Below are 21,739 nucleotides of genomic sequence, written 5' to 3'. Positions count from 1 at the left end.
CCAGAACCCTGGGAGGGCTGGAATATCCCCTTCCCCATATATTTACATTCACAACTTGGCCTCTCTTGATATACCCAGGACTATAAAGGGTTTCCCTTCAGGGCAAAATCCAGCATTTACTCAGTGGAAGTCCTAACTGCACTGGTGAGTGCTCTTTACAACCTCAACAGGCTCTGGATCTCTTAGGGCTTCTCAACTCTTTGCCTCTTTGGTGTTCCCTTACCCGGGGTATCTAATGCTGGTTGTTCAGTCCACAGCTCTTGACCCCAAAGTATGCTGATTCTCTTCCCAGAACCCCTGCCCCTCTTCCCCCCCCCAAACCAAATGTATCTCCCCACTCTAGGTCCCTCTTCCTCATACTCCAGTGTTCTCATTTTCAGAAATTATGCTGGCTCCCCATATCTTTTTCTCCCTTCATCCATCCTGTTTTTTGGCTTCCCTAGGTCCTGGAGTTGCTTCCAGTTTTCAAAGACATTGAGATAAATGACAATGCTGGGAGAAGCAGAGAGGTAGAAGCCAAGGCCCAGCAACTAAGCAATGTGTAGAGTCAGAAAAAGCCTAAGCAGCACCACAGCATCTGTAATGAACTTGATTTTATTGTTAGAGTTGGAGGCGGCTCCATTACAGCAGCTGGGAACTATAGCAGGGAAGTGTGGGGAGGAGCAGAGCACAGCGGCACGGGGAGGGTGGGAGCTAGGAAGAACACAGGCCGGCTCATTTTGGTTTCCACACAGTCATTTGGCAGAGAAGCCGAGCCCTGACAAGCGTCTGGATTTCTCAGTCTGGTAGTAGTCTGGCAGGGCTGCTCATTGGCTTGCTTGGGGAGAGGTCCTCTCCTGGGGTGGTTTTTCAGCCTGTTTTCATCTTACTCAGTAGGAGGTCAGCTTTAGCTCAGCTTCGTCTCCTTCTTCCCTTCCTCCCTCTCATTTTCCCCAAGTTCTCTGGCATGGCCTCTACCTCCCAGATCCTCTGTCCAAGAGTTTGGGGCTGGAAAGGCAGCCAGTGTTCCCATTTCAGCTGCAGGATGGCATAGTGGAATGTTGGGGGAGTCACACATTGCTAGGGTGTCAAATGTTGGGATGTCAGGCAGTGGCTTATTTTTAACCCATTACACACCAGGCCACAGCAGATGACCACATGCAGAGAAGCCAAGCAAGGGGATGAAAAGGGATGAGGATACTTGGAATGGGTGGGTGAAAACTTCAAAAGGTCAGGGAGCTTGGAAGAATTCTGGGATTGGGGCTGGGCTCTCCTTGCCCCTTTGTGCTGCCCAATAGGCCTGGTCTGGGCACAGCTCTGGGATGTGAATGGTATGAAGCAGGGGCTGGAAGGATAAGCAACTTTCTTCTCTCACCAGTCTATTGGTCAAAAGAGCTTCAAGTTTTGGATTGAGACATTCAGATATGGAGGGAAGCAGTGGGACAGTGTAGCAGCGGCATACCCCTAGACCCCTGCTGGAACCCAGACCCTGGTGGGTAAGAGAATGGGAAATGGAGGAAAGGGCGCAGCTCTGGGCACCTCACTGACAGAATCCTGCCCCCAGGTCACATAAATTACTACTGGAGATCCTTCCTTAGGATGCTAAATAAATAAAGAGGTCCCTGGGTTGGGGATATGATCTCCCTCCATGAGGGAGTAGGTTGCTGAGACCCATCCTTACTCCCCATCCAATTCTAACACTTGGTAGTGTTAGGAGAGGGTGTTACTCCAGGGTTCTCAGGCATAAGATGATCTCCTATCCTAATTTTGTACCCTCCTATCCTCTCCCTGTTGCCTTTGGTTTTGAAACTCCTCTCGGGTATGGATGAGGGGGAGGGTCAACCCCTCTATTTAGCCCAGCCCAAGTTCCCACAATAAGACATCCTGTCCCCTGTCTCCCCCACCCCAGCTCCCATGTCCCTCAACCCCAAAGGACTCAGCAATAGCCATTCTCTAAGGGAGCTGGGGGAGCAGATCCTTGGGGAAAGGAGAATGGTTCTTTCAGAACTCAATCTTGCAGGCTGGGAAGGACTCATCCTGCATGACCACGGTGCTGCTGCTGGCCAGGACTAGGACGTTCAGTTGTTGCTGCTGCTCATGAGTCTGCTGGTACCACTCACGAGTCACCTCTGTGTCATGAGTAGGGATTAGAGTCACCTAGGAGGGAGATAAGAAATGCCTGATGTGACAACGTGAAAGGAAGTGAGGAGGATGGGACATCATGCCTGATGGTCTAGGAAGTAGTCCCACTGCCCATAGTAAAGGTTCAGTCCTTTTATGAATAGAGATTGTGTTCCACCATTGCCTCTAAGTAAGCTTTAACTAGGCCTCCTCTTTGGCATCCCTTGCCACTCACCTGAAGATTCTCCCCCCACTGGGCCTTGCCCTCCAGCAGTGCATCCAGCACAGCCCGGCTCGGCTCGCCATTGACAGGGTCATTCCCACTGACCACATAGTAGGATGCACGCACTCGACGAAAGAAGTCAAGGTCAGCAGTCTTGCCACTGCAATGATTCGGGATATAGGCGAGATCCACGTATACAGGAGGGCCAGAGCCGCCCTTGGAACCCAAGGCTGCTGTAGAGACAAGCCAGGACTCATTGGAGAGGTAAAGTAGAGAATACTTTTAGCAATCTTCTTCCTTCCACAATCCCTCCTACTCCTGGAGTCTCTGACCAGCCACACCCAACCTCAACCCACCGTCTCTCCCACTTTTCATGTTATACTTACCTGGTCCTGTTTTGAGTCCATTGACTAGGCCTTTGGACATAGGGCTGTGTCCATCCTTTTCTTCTGCTGGGGTGACCTGGCTTGGAGTGCTGCGTGGTCGGGGTGGGACCCGGGATGCGCGATCTGCAGGCCCTTTACCAGGAGTGGGTGAGCGTTTTCCCCGAAGATCCAGACGCCGGGCAGGAGATGCTGGCTTGGCTCTGCTAGGGGCCCTGCGCCCTACTCTCCCCTGTGCCTTCTCCTTCTCCCGTAGCTTTTCTACCCTTCCAGATTCTGAACTGAGCCCCTCAGGGTCAGCCATGCACACATCAGGGCGAGGAGGGGATGGGCGAGGGTCTGGTTGAGGGATAGGGGGTGGGTCATGGCCAGGCCTGGGATGGTGAGTTCCACTGACCCCCCCAGCTTTGTCCACAGGCAGGAAGTCCCCATCTTCATCTGAGTCGAGGGCTGCCTCAGCTGTGATGGATGGACACTCCTCAGTTTCTGGTGGAACATCAGAATCTGATTGTGAGGAGCCTGAGTCACTGGCTGATGTTGGAGGTGTCTCATCAGCCACAGGGCATGGACCCCCTGTGGTCCCTGGGCCCCCTGCCCGGCGCCGCCCCCCTTTCCCAATTAGCCGAGCTTCTTCAGTTGAGAGGTCACCTTCATCTGTGGATCGGGACAGAGGTGGGTTCAGAAAGGATGGGGAGAGTTCCTCAGGGTGGGGCCGGGGCTCAGCAGCACATCCTTGGGGCCCAGCCTCAGTCTCAGGGGAGACACTTCTGGGTTGGCCTCCAGAAGCCCCTCCTGGGCACAGTGGCTGCTCAGGGGAAAGCAGTGTGTCAGGCCGGGAACTCCTCTCGGCTCCCTCAGGCCAGTCCCCACGTTCCCAGGCAGGGCAGGTCTCAACTGCTTCTTCCTCAGCCTTGGCCAGGGCAGGGCCTGGGGGTTTAGGGCTGGTTTCAGGGCCATTGGTAGCACAATCCGCAGAGGGACTCTGGGAAGGGCTTGGCATCTTGGTGGGGGCTCCTGTGCATTCCAGGCGACAGGGCAGAGTGCTATCATCCACGTCTCCAGGCAAGCTTGGAGCTGGAGCTGGGGCCAAGTCCAGTGAAGCTGGAGGTGCTGGGCTCAGAGGAGTGACGTCCCAGAGGCTGTGGGCAGCTGGTTCCATTCCTGGTACCAGCTCTCCAGAGCCCCGTTCTGCAGCCTCCAGGCCAGGAGGGAAGTGTTCAGCCACACTTGAAATCACAGGTGTGGTGGCTTCAGAGGAGGAGCCTTCAGACAGGACTGGTGAAGCAGGTCGTGGCAGACTAGAGAGGAGAGGGGCCCCAGGAGAGCTGGGTGATGGGAGCTGGGGCAGTGAAGAGTCCAGGCTGGGGGCCTTGGTCACTTCTAGGTACTCATCATGCCGGACTCTGGTGGGGGGCCCTGGAGCCAGAGCCAGAGCTCTGTCCCCAGAGAAGGCGAGGGAGCCACAGGGTGCCGAGCGGGGTTCAGCAGGAGAGGGCAGCTGTGGGGGAGCTGGCTGCAATGAGGAGAAACCAAAGGCTGAAGCAGGGAAGTCCAGGCTGGGTCGGGCAGGACCCAGGTGTGAGTCCAAGGTAGGGCTGGCATGTGCCTCACTTTCAGGCCACAATGTGGGGGGCCCTGCAGAAATGGGGTGAGGGGGACTTGGGGACTGGGGCTCTTTCTCTGGCTGTTCCCGAGCTCCCTTCTCCAGCTCTGAGTCACTAGTGCTGTCATCCCAGTGACCCTGGCCTGACTCCTTGGGAGATGGGGTTCTCCTATCTGGGCTACAGCTCAGGATATTACCATTCAGAGGGGGGCTTGGGCCTTTGCTCAGGGGGATAGGAACACGGGGGGGCACTGCAGGTGGGGTAAGGCTGGGCTCCACACTTGGCCCTGGCTCAGGCTCCTGCCTGGGGGGTAAAGTGGGTCCTGCCAGTGCTGCATAGCTAAAGGTTGGAGTGTCAGATTGGAGACTCTTGGGCGAGACAGGGGATGAAAGTTCCTTCTCTGCAGATGGGTTTCGGCCAGCAGCCTCCTCCTTGGCTGAGATGCGTGGGGGCCAATCCCCAGCTGCTCCAAGTGGAGGCTCTCTAGTGGGGCATGCAGGGCCAAGCCCAGTAAGCATCATCTGCTCATAGATGTCTGCATACTGAAAACTTCTCTCATCAGGATAGGGTGTGGGTTCTCTCTGCTCAGGCTCCATCTGCTCAGGCTCCTTGGTGGCATGGCTCTCGATGGCTTCTGGGACCTTGGAGCTTTGAGGGCTGCTGCCAGGAACTCCAGCTCCACCTTCTTCCTCCCTTTCCCCTTCAGCCTTGCGGTAGTCCTTCCCCAAGGGAGAATATGGCCCACCTTCCAACTCAGCTGCTGCCTCCTGCACTGCAGCCACCACACTGTCATACTCATTTGTGCCCCAGGAGAAGGGCGCAGGAGTGTGTGGTTCTGGGGCAGGTGTGGGAGGAGCTGGAGCTGGGGAGAGGGGTACAGGGGGCAGGGGTCTGTCCTTGGGTACCCATGGTGGGATGTCAGCCAGCCACGAGGGGGTGGCGGGTTCAGTCCTCATGGATGGCATGGGCTCAGACTCTGCGATAGGGCTTTCTTGTCCCGGGGCTGGAGAAACCCTCTGTCCAACCATCTCAGGTGGGGAGGCTGGAGGAGAGATGATCTCAAAAGGGGAGCGGGTCAGCTTGTCCTCTTCCTCTGGTGGCAGCCCAACTGGTGACTCAGCAAGCCAGCGCTCCACTTCCAGCCCCTTCTGTGGTGAGGGCTCCTGGAAACCCTTGAAGTCTGAGACCCAGGGGCTCTGGGGCGTGTGCTCCAATGGGGGCACTTCTTGTTCATCATCTGGTCCTTCATCAAGGAAAGTGCTCTCCCGCTCTTCTGTGTACCGTGGCCGGGCACCCTGGCCATCCAACTCATGAGGAAACCAGACCTTGCGCTCACAGCTCAGGTCCCTCCAGTACGTGTCCTGTTCCAGGCCCACATCCTCTCTGCTCCTCCAGTACCTGTCCTCCTGCTCAGGAGATGTGTCCTCCCATGTCTGGGCAGGCTCTTTCTGTTCTCCAGCTGGCTCCCCTCTGGACGGAGAGGTTTCTTGCCACTCCTGGACCACACCCTGCTCCTTCCAGTACTTCTCTTCCTGATCCTGGACCTTGTCCTGCGCTGGGCTCTCTTCTAGACCCAGAGCTTTGGTCTTCTCTAGCACAGCTTCTTCCTTCTGTTGGACAGCCTCAGCTTTTTCTGGAGATTTTTCCTCTAGGACCTTCTCCTTTGGTTTCATGGTTTTATCCTCCTGCACTGGGCTCTCCTGCTCCTGAGTTTTGTCCTTGTCCTCCAAAGCTTTATCTTTCTGTTCAACAGCCTTAATGTTTGGTTCCAGGGCTTCATCTTTCTGTCCTAAGGCCCAGTATTTTTGTTCTAAGGCCTCATCCTTCTTTTCCAAGGCCTCATCCTCCTGTCCTTGAGCCTTGCCTTTTTGTTCCAAGTCTGTGTCTTTTTGTTCTAAAGTCTTATCCTTCAGTGCATGAGCCTTGTCCTTTTGTTCAAGGACTTCATCTGTCTGTCCTAAGGCCTTGCCCTTCAGTTCAGGGACCTTGTCCTCTGGAGTCTTATCTTTGTATTCAATATCTCTGACTTTTTGTTCTAAAGTTTCATCTTTTTCTTCTGGGATCTTGTCCTCCTCTGCCAGAACCTTGTCTTTTTGTTCTAAGTGTTCATCTTTTAGTTCCAGGGCCTTGTCTTTCTGTTCCAGGAGGACTGTGTCCCTTTGTTCTAAGTCTCTGCCTTTTTGTTCTAAAGCCTTATCCTGCTGTTCTATGGCCTTGTTCTTTTCTTCCAGAGCCTTATCTTTCTGACCAATGGTCGTATCCTTTTGCTCTACAAAAATATCCTTCTGCTCCAGAGTTTTGTCCTGCTGTAAGACTTCATCTTTTGGTTCAGGTGCCTTGTCCCTCTGGTCTGGTGTTCTGTCTTTCAACTCTGGAGCTTTACTTTCCCACTCCATGGCAATGCCCTCCATGGCAGGGCTTGGCAAAGATTCAGAACTCTTGGTGAGGGAGCTATCAGGTGTCAGAATGTGCTCACCAGGGCTTGTGATCACACCAGGAGAGTGCTTCCCATCTCCCAACAATGTAGAATGAAAGAAGGGGGGGCGGGTGGGTAATTTTCCATCAGGGCTATGATCTGTGATGCCTGCCAAAGCAGTGGTCTCATCTGTGGGAGGCAACACTGTGGCTGCACAGGGTTCTGGAATAGATGCAGGCACTAGGTGGTGAGAGATGTCCTCAGCCTGCATCAGAGGCCCCTTTTCTTCCTTTCCAAGGCTTAGTTCCCCAAACTGGAGGGTGCCAAGGCTTTCTGGAGAGAGCTGCTTAGAAGAGATATCTAGAGAGGTCTCCTTGCTGGGACTCTCTTCTGAGAGAGAAAGTGACTGGGTGTCTTCTGGAGATACCTCTGGCCAAAGGCCTTTGTGTAGGTGCTGCTCTGTCAGGCCACAGGCAGACCTGGGGGTGGCTTCTTGGTTGCCTGTGTCTGGAGAGACCACACTGAGTACAGACACGGACTCTGCATCTTCAGGGGAGAGGCTTTGGTCAGGAAATTGGAGCACCTCACCTTTCTGAGTTTCACCAGGTTCTTGCAGTGATGTTCTCAAATCTCTGGGAAGGACTTCTGTTCCCAGAATTGGGCCTGTGGGCTCTCCTGCCTCCACAGTCTCAAAGACTATTGCTTTGTCCTGTTCTGGCAACAGTTGGATAGTACAGCCTGTATGTCCCCCAACAATGCTGACAGGTGCTTCCTGGGCATGGGGGCTCCTGGGAGGAGGTATCTTAACCTCCTCCACTAGTGTGACCTCTTTAGGCCCTGGCTTAACTATCTGCTCTGTAGCATCTTCCTTACCCACACCTAGTGTACATCTAGTTCCTTCCCAGGAGCCTGCTTCCTGAAAGTCTTGGGGCTCAGACTTTTCTTCCACTGGGGACTGATGAAAGGGTGTGTGGGTGGCACTTGGTGGGCCAGATGGTGGAGGCGAGGCCATCTTCACCGTGCTATCATCTGGGCTGAGGCAGCGTTCCTCTGCTTCTCCAAGGACTGGTTCCCCTGGATGTAGAGTATGCCCAGGGGCACCAAATATTGGGGCTCCATATTGACTGGGAAGTTTCTCAGACATCTCTACATTTGTGGTCTCCTCCTCTTCCTCTTCCACGGCTTTCTCTCCAGGCAAGCCTCTCCCTAGAATCTCTCCTTTCTTCTCTGACTCCCCAGTCACAGAGAAATCCTCACAGGGTGGTGATTTGAAGCCTTTGTCTTCTTCCAGTGAGGAGGTGGGTGAGATAGTACCAGCTGATGGCACATAATCCAAGCCCTGAGTGGCTTCAGTGCGGGATGAGGGGATGCTTGTGACTGTGTCAAGCAGCAAGGAGCTCTTGCCTGTCTCCTCTGTCTGGGGAGCTGTGAGTGAAGCCACAGACTGATCTTCAGCCACAGATGTGGCAAAGGAAGAAAGCTTGTCGCACTCAGTGATTGAGGTGGCCGAGGACACGTGTTCCTCTTCAGCCAAAGGGGCAGCCACCATGTTGGGGGGGTAGGTGAGTTCAGTCTCTGGTGCTCCATAGCCTTTGCTGGAGGTGGCAGGAACAGCACTGTCCGTAGGCTGGCTAGCCTCAAAGGGGCCAGGACCATCAGGCCCAGGGAGGTCATATGTACTTGTAGGAAATCTAGGCGGAGCTGGGCGCTCCTCTGGCTCATCATGAATCTCCTCATCTGAGATGGTCTGCTCTGTCTCTGAGTAGCCAGGGATTGTTTCATCCTGGATGTAAGAGACATGCTCAGTGGCTCCTGCAGGTGTGGCCAGACTGCTTAGGAATGATGAGGTCTCCTTTTCAGGAGCCTTGCCCTGGAGTCCTACCTCCCGGCCCCCAAGGGCCTCCCTGCCCCTTGGAGTTGCCTTCAAGGCTTCCTGCATATGTTTTTGGTAAAAATCTTCAGCCTTCGTCTCTTCCTCTTCCTCCTCATCTGAAGGGTGCAACTCCTCCATTTCTTCTAACTCAGCTTTCTCTATCACATCCTCCTTTACCTCGGGTTCACTTTCCTCTCTAGCTTCTGTTCTATCAGGGAGCACCTCTGCTTCCTTTGGCTTCTTTTCCTCCCAGGTATCTTTCTCTTCCTCTGTCTCAGCCCCTGAGTCTGGGCCTCTATCCTTGCCACCTTGTTCTTCAGGGATGTCTGGGACAACCTCTCTCTCCTTCATTATAAGCTCTTCTTGTTCCAGCCCTGGGACAGAAGGTGGTATCCCCTGGCCAGTTGTACGTGGGGGTCCCTCCTCTGCAGTGTCTGGAGGGAGTGGTTTCTCCCCTAGTCCTGTGTCCCTTTGTTCAGCCAGCAACCCCCTCTCCTCCCGCTTCATCTCCTCAAAGTCCTGTGTGAGGTCCTCTGGTGAAGACAGAGCTAGCTCCCTGTGCCCACTGACTGTTGAGGGTGGTGCAGCCCCCTTCTGGGCTGGGGGTGTCCGGGGCTCAGAGGACAGCTCCTTCTCTGCACGGGCAACCCGACTCTTGTCCATTTTGACCCTGCCAGGGGCCTTGGCTTTGTACAGGGTCTTACGCACCTCAGGGGTAAAGGGCTTCAGGTCTGGCTTGGAAATTTTCTTGACCTCAGGTTTAGTATCTTTCCTCTTCTCTTCCTTCTTGGCATCCTTCTTCTCCTCCTTCCTTCCTTCATCCTTCTTGAGCTCCTTCCTCTCCTTCTTGATCTCTTTTTTCTCTTTGTCTTTTTTCTCTTCCAACTTTGATATCTTTTCTTTCAGGTGCTTCTTCCCCACTTTGTCTTTTATCAGTTTTCGCTTCTCTGCCTTCAGTGCCTCACTCGACTCTGTCCTCACCCTCTCAGGCTTGGCAGGCTTCTCTGGGGGCTTCTCAGATGACTCTTTTACTTTTTTCTCTGTTTTGGCTAACTCCTTGGCCAGTTCTGAGCGGGCTTCCTTGGCTCCCTCTTCGGCCACCTCCTCCCGTTTGGCCAGCTTGCTCACAGCTGTCTTGGCGGTGGCCTTGAGGCTCTCCTTGCTGTCAGCCCGCTGTTTGATTTTGCTAGGTTTGAGATTGGCAGGCACAGCACCAGAGGCTAAGTCCTTTTGTGTAGCCACAGGGTACCGCAGGAAGTCCAGGTGCCGAAGCTTTTCCAGGCCTTCCAAGATCTTGTTCTGGGGAGCATTCCCTGGAAAAAGCACACGTACAATTTTCTCAGTGGGGTTGGCTGGTAGCCAGACCACTAGAGCAGTGATAGAGGTCAGGTAGGGCACGGAGATCTCAGCCTCTTTCCCATTAGCTAGCACAATGCCTGTCTTAGCTTTACTATTGCCTGCCCACTTTTGCATGAGAAACTGCATCTCCTTGCTGTCCTTGACAGGATTGAGGACATACATGTCCAGCCGGCCCACACCCATCTTATGGAAGAGGGTCAGTGGCTCAATGGTGTTGCTGACCACACGATATAGAGGTTCAGCCTGGATGCCCAGACGGTTTAGGTGTTGCAGAGTGAGGCAGGCCTCCTCAATGCTGCGCTTGGCTTTCCGGGAGGCATCAGGCAGCCTCAGTTTATCCGGCACGTTGAAGAAAACAACTCCAAGCTCAGGGGAGATGAGGTTCTTCACCCAGTCACTGTAGCTGCTAGAGCCCTGGGACTGCTCCTCCTCCAATTCTGCCACTTTGCGCTGTAGGAGTCCATTGATACCTGGCAGGTTGTCTGCCCCGATGTGTGTGAGCAGCACTGAGTCAATGCGGTCCAGGTGCCGCACCAGCTTCCAGAAGCAGGACTTGCGATCAGAACCACCATCCACCAAGATGTTGAAACCGTTGACGGCAAAGAGGGCAGAGTCTCCGCGGCCACCAGGGAAGATGTAGCAGCAAGGTTTGGAGAGCTTGAGGAAGCCCCCTGAGGTGGGGGGCTCTAGCAGGTCAAAGGGAGATGGCACATCCACAGTCTCAGAGACATATTCGGAGAACTCAGCCACACCATCCATGGTGGGCAGTGTGGGCTCAGGGTTTAGTCGAAGGTGCAGGGTCTCTTGGGAACTGGATAGTCCCAGGTGGCTCCAATCACCCTCCCCTAAGCAGGAAACAGTGAGGAAGGCCTGGATCCCAGGGTCTCTATTGCTGAGCAATTGGGCAATCTAGAAGAATGGGAGATGAAAGGCTGATTAGGCCAGGTAGAAACCTGGGGTTTGTCTTAACCTTAGATTCAATCTGTTAGTCTCCACCTCTTCGTGAGGGGATTTCCTCCTACCTTTCTGCCAGAGTTCCCTCTGGTCAAGCAACATGAGATTTTTCCCATTCTTGGATCCCTCTCCATATTCCATTCCTACCAGATACACAGATGTGGAACTTACCTCTGGGTTGTGAAGGACCTGGGCAAAGTTTTGATAAGAGTAGGTGCCACTCTGTAGGATGAGGTCTCCTCCAGGCTCTAAACTTTGTCCACTCAAGATCAGTAGTTTGTGAGCTGATGGACTGCTAAGGAGATGGTGAAGCTAGAATGGAAAGACAAGAGTGGTCACAGATGTAGGAAACCCAGGGAAAGGGCACTGGATGTTCCTGTTTCCCCTCAGTACTGCAAGGACACATTCCCCACTGGTAGGCCCACAACATCTCCAGTGTGGGGCTGGGGATCATAAGGCAGCTTAGATGGTTTGAAGCCAAGTCCAGGAATTCTTGGCCTTATAGCAGTAGTACTGGCAGGGGTGGGTTACAGCTTGTCAGCAAGCTCTCGTGGCAAGGCTCAGGCCCTGGTCTTACCTCAGAGCTGATGCTTTCGGCACTGGGGTTTACCAGGATGATGGTCTCTAGGATCTCACTCTGGTGGGAGAGGGTCCTCTGGCCTGAGGGAGGGAGAGATGTAGGATTTTGTATTGAAGAGCGTGGGTATAGACGGAAAGGGAGACATTGTGTGGGGCAGGAGAGAAAAGAATGTACTATCAGAAAATCGGGCTGAGGGGCGAGAACCCAGCTATGCTTAGATCCTGCCACTTTGGATACTGCTGAGTAAGATCTAGGAACTGGCTCCTCCAGCCCTTCCCTTTCAGGGTTTCCTCCTCCCCTCTCCCACACTGGCAGTCTTCTCACTCCCTTCATCTGCCACACCCTCTGCCTGCTCAGTCTGGTACCCCCACCCCCTCTGCCTGGACCTTCTGCCTCAGGCTGCCCTATTGACAAGAAGCTTTTGTCCCTCTCGAGCACTAAGCTCCTGGTGCTGCCTGGGGATGGGGGGCTCAGCGGAGGGAGGGCTCTGGGGATCATGATCCTCTCAGCTCTCTCTTCTCACTAGCCTGCCCCTGCCCTGGGCTTTCATGCCAGCAGAATGCCTGGAAATAAGGACATAGACGCTTCTTTGCAATGTCTACAGACTCCCCATCCCCCTTTCCATCCCCTATCCAAGGCCAGAATTCTCATTCCAAAAGACTCGGTTTCTATCTATCTAAAACTTTGGGGTTTTACAATTAGAAACAGGACTCTAATTTCTCGTTCTGTTTTGTACTTCCGCAGAGGCCAAGTCTGCACTTACAAACATGTACACAATCATCAAAGGTTTCACAGCTCCCTCTCCCCACCCCACCTCCATATTCCCAGCTGCAAGAGAGGCCTGCTCCACGGCCCCAAGCCCCACCCCTTGTGAACAGTTTCTTCTCTCCTCCTTGCCCCTCTCCTCTGGGCCCTCTGCCATGGAGACAGCGGCAGGCCACAAACTGGAGTTGGGGGGCCGCAGACAAGAAACAAGGAAAGAGAGACTCAGTGTTTCCCAGGCCACAGAGAAAGACAAGGCAGCCTCAAATCCCCTATCGACTTCCCTTCTTCGGACTCACAGGAAACACCAAGCAGTGTAGCCAAGAAAGAAAGTGGCAGGTCCAAAGATTCTAAAGAAGGAGGATGCTGCCCTTCCTAACTGCAGTGCCCCGTGGAATTACCTTGCAAACAGAGTTTAATACATGGCCTGGGGAGTGGGCCGCCTTGAAGATATTGGTGGGAAAGTTCATAATCTGTCCCCTACACCCTCTTCTGGGACCCAGCTCTCTCCTCTTCCTGGGGCTTGGACTAGAGAGGCCTAGGACCAGGGCCTTTGCTAAAACGGAGAGCCCTAGCACCAGGATCCAGCAGCTCTGGCAGCAGGGGCCTGTGGATGCAGGCCCCTGGATGCAGCTGTGGATGGTGACCTCAGGGACAGTGGGTGGGGCCCAGGAGGAGTTCAAGGGTTCTCTTCTATGAACTTGGGAACTGAGGGAAGCTTTGAGGTCAGTTCAGAGGATGAGCACCACCTCAGAGACAGTCCAGAGCAAGGCTTGGGCAGGTGAGGGGTATCAAGGTTCAGGGAAGGGCCAGGCTAGCTGGAGGCCAGTCAGAGACATAGGCAATTCCTACCCTCCCCACAGCATATAAGCACAGGGCCACACACTGAAGCCAGGAGGGTCTGAAGAGAAGTATCTGCGGTACAGACTGATCTTTCTAGCTACTACTCTTCCTCCCTCCATGCCTCACAGTCCCCACAGTCACAGTATAACCACTAGACCTCTCTGATCCCAGTTCTCTTCCTGGCAAAAGACCCTATTTCTCACCCATGTGCTCTCCAATTCTGACTGGCAACTACATGGTCTATATTCTGCACCTCTCCTCTTGAGGTCTGGGAGAAAGCCCTATTTCTTCTGCCCCCCTAGCAATCCCACTGAAGGAATTGACTTGTTTTTCCTTTTCCTATGTAAAGGACTTCTGGGGGGGGGGGGGCACTTCCCCTCGGCCAGTGATGGGGTGGAAGTGGGCTGGGGTGCTGAGGCTGAGCAGGCAGGAGGGCAGGTGTCTCCGCAGTGAGGCAGAAGGGGAGGGGGGGCCCGCTTGGGCAGCTGCAGTATGCCGCAGTGTGTGAGTGTGTGTGAGTGTGCGCGCTGAGCTCAGACTCCAGCTCCGCCCCCACCCCCCACCCCAGCATGACAAGTCATTTTCTTGGCTGCCTCTGCATGGGGGGTGAGAAGGGGGGGACGCAGAGAGGGAGAAGAAACTGGCGCCTCTGTTCCAGAGCCCCCATCTTGGGAAGAGAAGCCGAGATTGGGTGGGGGTGGGGCTGAGACTTGGAACCTGTGGGGTTGACAGGACTGGGAATGCAGGGCAGCTGCTGGGGAGGGAATGCTCTCAATCTCCGGAGTGGCCTCACAATCTCCAGAGGGAGCCAAAAGCGGGGGCTTAGAATCCTGGTCTCAAGCTGGTTGCAGGAAATGGGAAGCGGGGAGCCCACAGCAAATAGGTTGGTCTGCAAAGAGGCGCATGCCACGTCTCAATGACCCTCTTTTCCCTTTTTTTTTCCCACAGTGTCCCCCACCTTCCCTTACTTGGCAAAAACTCGCTATCCTGCTCACCCTCAGCATAGGAGCAGCTGAGCAATCCAGCAGCTGACACGAAGAGACCCTCCCATTAGGCGCATTCCCATAACATCCGCCTTTCCTTCAGATTCTTCTGCCTTTGCTCAAAGACATAACCCTCAAACTCCTCCAGCACCGCGGCCTGCCAGGCAGAGCCAGTGACACCACCCTCTGCTGCTGCCCCTAGACCAGTGTCTCTCAACCCAGCCCAGCCCGAGAGGTGGACTGTCACAGTCCCGGACCCCACTGGCCTCCACCTGGTCCTGGGTCCAGGCTGACCCCACAGCAAGTACCGTTCATCATCTCTCTCGGTTCCCACACACACCTTGCCCATCCTGCTGGGCTAATTTCAAACACACCAGATTAGGCATCACAACTCCTTTTCCCGTTACCCCTATTGCAGCAACCCCCAGCCCCCCATGCAAAGCCCTCTGGTTAGGTTCTTACCCTGGGGTGTGGGCGGGAGCCCCTCATGGAGGCTGCAGCTCCGGCCTCAGCCGGCAGCTTCAGGGAAGAGTCTGCCGCACTTGGGGTGGGAGTGGGGGGGCGCTTGATGGGGAGGGCGGTGCCTGGGCGGGGAAGAGGGGCTGGTCCATGACGAGGCACTGGAGACTTAACTGTTTCTTTGCCCTCATAATGTCAGTGTGCCGGTGCTTCTGTTTGACTCTGGGGGGCCGATGAGTTGTCTAGCATCTCAAAGAGCCTGGGTGGTCTCCAATGGCCCACAGGGCTCTTCTACCCCCAGCGCTGTTTAGTCAAGAAATACTCTTTTAGCATCAGCCAAAAGACCAAAGCCCTGTGCTATGGCACACTGCAGGGATACAGGAGGTACGGGCTGCCTGGGCCCTCCCCCTTCCCTCAGGAACCATCTGCCGCCTCTCCCCTCAGACCCAGGGAATGACCTTCAATTTCTGGAGGAACTGGAGACAGAGGGGGTAGGGACTGCAAGAATGAAGAGTGAGGGGGACTGCTTGAGATGAAGGCTGGGGATGGGGCTGTGTTGAGCTATGTGGGCTTCTGAGCCACAGCTGCAGATACCAGGGGAGGAGAAATAAGTCTCATTTTAGATTGCAGGGTAGGTTGAAATTCTGGAGTGGACACATGGTCCCTAGCCCATTTGGGTTGGGGCACAGGGACCCTGGGAGCTGCATGTAGTTCTATGCCAATGCAACACGGCACAGTAGCCATACTTGGAATTCTTGGGTCATTGAATGTAAAGAGTCTGGGCGCTTTCTGCTTTTCAGTGAAAGAGTTAACAGGGACTGAGGAGGATCATCAGGGCCCCAGGCCCAAGCAAGATTTTATTACTATAGGCCAATTATTAAGTGCAACATAAAGTACTCTTTAGGTTAAAAAAAAATCTCATGACTTTGTGGGGTATCGGGTCCCTGTGCTCTCCTTGTTTCTGTACTTTTCTATTTCTCTCTGATATCTCTTTCTTATACTATCTTAATCCTTCCAATGTTGGCTCTGTTTCCTAGTCTCTACCTCTGTCTCAGGACTCAAAAGAATCCAAGGGAGAGCTCTAGCACACAGGTGTAACCTGTGATGCTCATGCTCCCACAGAATCCTTCCTTGCCCTCTTCCCTTCCACCAACCATCGGAGTCCTGGCCAACCCCTAATGTCTTCCACACATTGACATCCACCCACTCAAACCCCAGCACCAGCCCCACCCTTGCCCCAGACTGCCAAGAGCTGCCTTTGAAGGTCAGAGAAGCCAAAATAGTCTCTGCACTCAGCATCCTCCATCCCCCCCCTTAACTGTAGCCAGAGGAGAGGAGGAGCTGAGTCACCAGAACTGGGAGGGGGGAGGAGGGAGAACAGAGGAGGAGGAATCCTTGCTCAGATCCGGAGATGCAAAGCAGCAACATGGCAACAGCCCCATTTGGATGGAGGAGGCCATCTGCAGAGATACACAACACAAACCAGGCTGAGTTCTGAGCATCACAAAAGGAAAACACTTCCCTTCTGCGACTTCATATTTCTTATTTCTCCCCACCTCAAACCTTCTATCTCTTACCTGCTTTCTAGGGCTCTCTAGAGTGTGTTAAGAGGGAAACTTGAGTAGACATTTGGCTTGAGAACAAAATCACATTTCCCAGCCTAGTGCAGAGCCCACCCTTCTTCTCAGCTGCTCCCCCCAAGGGTCACACCCTGGGCATGGTTCCAACTCACACTGAAGTTTTCCTTCAGCCTTCATCCTCTGAACAGCCACTCACCACAACTGACCCTCCACCTGCTGTGCTCCTAGGCTCTGATGCCTTGAAATGGTGAGATGCCAAAGGGAAAGAGGCCTGAGCTCAGACACAAAATGTGAGCAGAAGTCCTGGATTTGAGACCTGTCTCTACCATTTTATTAATCATGCTGTAAAACAAGCCACTTAACCTCTCTGAAAGCTTGCTTCCTGGACTATAAAAAATGAGTATAATGTTAATACCATCCTCTAATAATGCAGGGAGGAATGAATGGCATAAAAGATGAAAAAGTGCTCCATTCCTAGAATCCTAAGCCTTCACTGTACAAATGCCATTAGAAGTCTATCTTCCTTTTGTGGAAGATTTATGATCAGGGAAATCCTAAATCAGAATCTCAGACCAGACCAACTCTAGCCATACCCTTAGTTCTTAGGTAAATCCAGAATTGGAGATGCCTGCAGGAAGGGCCTTAAAATACTATTTACATTTGCTGCTTTCCTATTTCAGATAGCAATGGAGACCTCAAGTTGTAGGGGCCAATGAGCTACTATATTAAAACAGAATGGGGGCACCTGGGTGGCTCACTGGTTGAGCATCTGCCTCCGCTCAGGTCCTGATCCCGGGGTCCTAGGATCGAGACCCACATCAGGCTCCCCACAGGAAGCCTGCTTCTCCCTCTGCCTGTGTCTCTGCCTTTCTCTCTGTGTCTCCCATGAATAAATAAACAAAATCTTAAAAAGGAAAAAAAAAAAAACAGAATGGCTTTCCTGTTTGCAGAAGTAACAGAACTACCACCTTCAGAGCACATCAGTGGTAAGGAAGAGTCACACAGAAGGCCTATAAACTGGTCCTTCAGTGTGTTTTTTAGAGTCTTAAAAAATCAATCATGACTTATAAATTATGAAAGTCTCTCCCTTTCCTATAGGTACCCAATAGTAGAAGTATCAGAGTGTTGTTTAAACTCAGTTTTCCAGGGCATCTAGGTGGCTCAGTGGGTTAAGTGTTTGCCTTTGGCTCAGGTCATGATCTCAGAGTTCCAGGGATCCAGCCCTGCTTCAGGCTCCTCACTCAGCAGGGAGTCTGCTTCTCCCTCTCCCCTTCCCCCTGCTCATACATACTTTCTCTCTTAGATAAATAAATGAATTTTTTTTAAACCTCAGTATTACACTGTCCTATTAGTTTCTGGCTTTGTTTTAAAATGCTTAGAAGCTCCAGATTGTCTGCAGGATTTAGAAAGGAAGATTCCAAGTCACCATAGGGGTCTATCTGGCACAAAATTCACCTGGTAAAGCCTTTACCGGATTTGACCACTAGAAGGAGCTGGGCCACTGACTCTCCATCAGTGGGTCCTTCCGTTTCTGTGTTCCAGGGAGTGAGGAGTGGATAGTGGATAGGAATGATTGCACTTGCCCTGACACCATAGGATACATGTTTGTCACCTTTCTCAGCTTTTTGTCTCATGGTTGAGAAGTGAGAAGGTATTGGCCAAGCCTATGGGGTGGGCAAAAGGATTAAGTCATAACATACTATATACCCTTGAGCCCACCCCAGCAGCCTGGTTCCCCTTGCCTCTCTTCAAATAGGAGGGCGGGGCAGTGTCTGCAGCTGCTCTGGACTGACTGTTGTTTGTGGGGACAGCTGAAAGAGGAGCCAGCAGGGGTGGGGCTGTGGCTGTCTTGAGCCCTGTGGGTTTTTCCAGGAAATTCTCCACCGTTCTCCAGGGACATAGACAGGCCACCATGAAAATGTCCAAACCTAAAAAAAAATCAATATGCTAAAAGAAGCCCTGTTCTTGGGAGTATTGCCCTATGCTCCTGGGGGACACTATGGCAAAACCCTTTGATTAAAAAAAGGTCAAGTAGGTGGTTTTTTTTTTTTTTTAAGATTTTATTTATTTATTCATGAGAGACACAGAGAGAAAGGCAGAGACATAGGCAGGCTCCCCTCCTGCAGGGAGCCTGATGAGGGACTCGATCAATGGACCTGGGATCACACCTTGAGTCAAAGGCAGATAGATGCTCAACTGCTGAGCCACCCAAGCGTCCCAAGTAGGTATTTACATATCAGTGCTTATTTCTGGGAGATGCCTAAGGGTAACTATGCATCTCTTTGTATCTTCCCAAGGATCCCCGCATGTCAATCTGAAGAATGGCTAGCATTTTGGTTTAAGTTCTGTTCATTCTTACACCATCCCAGAAAGCAGCCTAGTCTTAAGTTTCTGTAGTCCAGAGGACAAAGTTAGAGAAGTCAGTGTGAATTGTTAACATCAGCAGATACCCCCCAAATTTCAATTCACTCATTAATTCCACCTGCTGTCATCCTCTTATCCAGCTTGCACCAGAGACCCTAGGAGTAATAAATTGCAAAACCGTCGATTTTCAATCATCAGTGCTAATGTAGGAAGCCGTGAAATAAATAATCCTAAACATAATGCAGTGTCGAAGCAGCGAGTGGCTAGCTTCACAGGAAGCCAGTCACATCAAGGAGATGCCAGCTTCACATTTTTTAAAATGCTGCACATATTCCTAGGATAATGGAACATTAGTCATGTTAACTCTTTCATATCCTCTCTCTAGGAGCATCCCTAGAGGACTCAGTGATCAGGGAAATGACTAAAGCTGTGGCACTTAGCAGGAGGAGTATGAAGAGAAGGGGAGGTGATTATCCACTACACTGGATAATTGAGAACCATCTGTATAACATACAGTGTCAGTCACTTGGTGGCAGTGACTGTTGAGTTGGTTGGATTTTATATTTCATAAAGGCACTAGGACGTGGATTGGTGTGTCAGCATGATACCGATATCATGACCAGATGCCCAACACTTTTATAATGGGATATAGGACTTTCTGCAGTCTCCTCACAGATATGGATGGAATGATAGCTCCTAAAATATTTTCTCAAATTTCTAACCAATTTCTCCCACCCAGCAGAATGGGAAACTGAATCCTGCAAACTGATCTCAGAGCCAAACCTCAGAGTGTGACTAGCTCTTGTAGGAGCAAATCTAGGAGACCCTGCTTCCACCCTGGATTTGATGGTGCTCATCAGCCTTTGGTACCAGGATTCTGCTATGCTCTGGAGATCTGTTGGCTGAACCAAAGTCAAAGGAGCAACCAGAAATCCTAAAACCTGGAGTCCAAGGAAAGGTTGCTAAGCAAGGATCTGGGAAGGTGACTGGGGGACTCAAAGGTCTCTATAAAGGGAAGCAAGGAGGCTAGGATAAAAAAATAAAAATAAAAAAAGGAGGCTAGGATATACAGAAAGAGGCACACAAAAAGAGTGGATTTTTTGTGTGGGAGATGATTAATCACTCAAGAGAAGGATCTAATTCCCTTAGTACATGTCAACAGCTGTCCGTAAACCACCCTCTTCTCAGGTAGAAATTCTGCTTCCCAGGCTCCCTCCACTATTATACCATCTGTCTGCAAAGGGTACTGGGTATACAAGGATAGCTTTGGAGCTTTGCAGCTTTCCCCTCAAGAGTCCTTTCCTTCTGCCCAACCCAAACCTCCCACAAAGCCAGCTCTGCCAGGGAGGCTAGACATCTGTGCTTCTGTAACCAGCCCTCACCCAAAGAACTGAGACAAATGACACTAGTACTAACCTTTGACTTCTGAGGAGAAGTGAGCGAGGTGCCGGGTAATGAAGAGTCTCAATTGTTGGTTCAAGTCAAAGGATGATAAGTCAATGTTCCAGGAGAGAATCCCTGTGAGAGAAAAAGAAATAGGGCTCTAGGTAAGGTCAGTGGAGGTGGATTTAGCAGAATACTTCCAAAGCTCATAGAAGGGGTAAGGACAGGGAGAGGATAATGATCAGCCACACTGACGTCTTTAAGAAAGGTGGATGCTAGGGTGCTTGGGTGGCTCAGTGGTAGAACATCTGCCTTTGGCCCAGGTCATGATCCCAGGGTCTTAGGATCGAGTCCCACGTCAGGCTCCCTGTAGGGAGCCTGCTTCTCCCTCTGCCTATGTCTCTGCCTCTTTCTGTGTGTCTCTCATGAATAAATAAATAAAATCTTAAAAAAAGAAAGAAAGAAGAAAGAAGAAAGAAAGAAAGAAAGAAAGAAAGAAAGAAAGAAAGAAAGAAAGAAAGAAAGGTGGATGCTGCCCATGTCTCTTTCCCATCCTGTACCTTTCTTGATCTTTGCCTCAGCCAGAGAGACAAGGGCAGAGTTTAGGCTAAACCTGATCATTAATGAGTTTGTATGTAGTCATTTTCTTGCAGTTGCCCAGTTGTGATAGAAGTGACACTCAAGGGCCAGTTCCCAGATCCTGGGGGCTGCCTTCCTGGTCTTTACAGCTAAATAGCATTTAGACTCTCCTTCGATGCCCCCTCCTGCCTCCACCCCTCCGAGGCTGGCTTCCACCCGCAGGTGGCTCCGCAGCACTGCGCCACAGACAGGCCACTGGAGAGGGAGGTGAGGACCGAGGAGCTGTGGCCACAAAGGTCACTCTCTTAGGTTTACCGCTGGCACTAGGAGATTTAAGATTTGTCCGTGGCGTCCCGAAAGAACCCTGTTCCTGTTCAGGGACCCCAAAGAAGAAACTAAGGTAGGAACATGGACTCCAGGGGATGGTGAGGACTCTCAGGATATTTGACCGGAAACACTGCGAATGAGAGGAGTGGGGCCAGTGGGGCCCCCGGGGGCTGATCGAGCTCCTCCGCTTCAAGGAGATTGCGGAACGCCGTGGGGTGTGCGGGAGGGATGGGAAAGCGAGATGTTTAGCAGCTAGAGACGATATGGGCGCGCGACGTGAAAGATGCAGGTGACCGGGGCTAACGATTCGGATTAAAGGAAGCGCAGAACTCAGTGCAACCTAGGGATGGAGAACGCAGACGCACGCGGATGGCGGAGAAGCATGGGATGGAGGATGCCCTCAAGCACAGCCAGGACAGCGGCTCACCTTGTTCAAGGTGGGCCCGCACGGCCCTCAGCTGACTCTCGGTACCGATATCACCGATCACGATGAGCAAAGAGTGTTTCCGCAGGTCCCAGCGTGCCGCCGCCCCCGCGGCTCCGGCCTCGCACAGCGGCTCCGCGGGGTCCTCAGGCGGCCGAGCGCCGGGGCTCCGGAGCCCCAGCCCGGGACTTGTCTCCATGGCAACGCCGCTAGGCCGCCGGGGCCCAGCCTCGGTCTCCATGGAAACCCCGTCGGGGCGCCAGGCCGGCCGCGTCCGCGGCGGGGAGAGCGTGCGCGGCTCTTAAAGGCAGGCGGCAGGGCCGGTTCATTGGCCGCTGCCTGTCGGGGGGCGGGGCCCTGGCGCCGCAGGGGCGGGCTCGGGCGGCGAAGCTCCGGCCCTGCGGACGCGGCGGCCGCGGGGTGGTGCTGCCCCCGCCGTCCCCCCTTCCCTTTCCTTAGGGCGCTCCCGCCCCGACTTGGGCAGGGTGGGGCTCTGAGGGAGCGGGTGGAGGGCGAGTCGGTTGCCTCGGCGCCGGAAGAAGC

At 52.9% G+C, this 21,739-nt stretch overlaps 1 protein-coding gene across 1 annotated transcript; it reads right to left on the bottom strand.

The window, feature by feature from the left end:
* Positions 1 to 576: 576 nt before the first annotated feature.
* MAP1A (microtubule associated protein 1A) lies at positions 577 to 21,457 on the bottom strand. Its single transcript, XM_038580211.1, has 7 exons — positions 21,200 to 21,457; positions 19,900 to 20,001; positions 11,490 to 11,572; positions 11,084 to 11,224; positions 2,710 to 10,867; positions 2,336 to 2,556; positions 577 to 2,136 (listed from the first exon to the last, which is right to left on the bottom strand). The coding sequence occupies exons 1-7, from the start codon at positions 21,435 to 21,437 to the stop codon at positions 1,981 to 1,983; spliced, it is 9,099 nt and encodes a 3,032-aa protein (XP_038436139.1). The 5' UTR covers positions 21,438 to 21,457; the 3' UTR covers positions 577 to 1,980.
* Positions 21,458 to 21,739: the final 282 nt, after the last annotated feature.

This window comes from Canis lupus, chromosome 30 (genome assembly GCF_011100685.1).
Source record: "Canis lupus familiaris isolate Mischka breed German Shepherd chromosome 30, alternate assembly UU_Cfam_GSD_1.0, whole genome shotgun sequence".
In the NCBI taxonomy this organism is placed as follows: domain Eukaryota; kingdom Metazoa; phylum Chordata; class Mammalia; order Carnivora; family Canidae; genus Canis; species Canis lupus.
The sequence above is the reverse complement of the archived record's forward strand: the minus strand, read 5'-3'. Positions and strand labels throughout refer to the sequence as shown.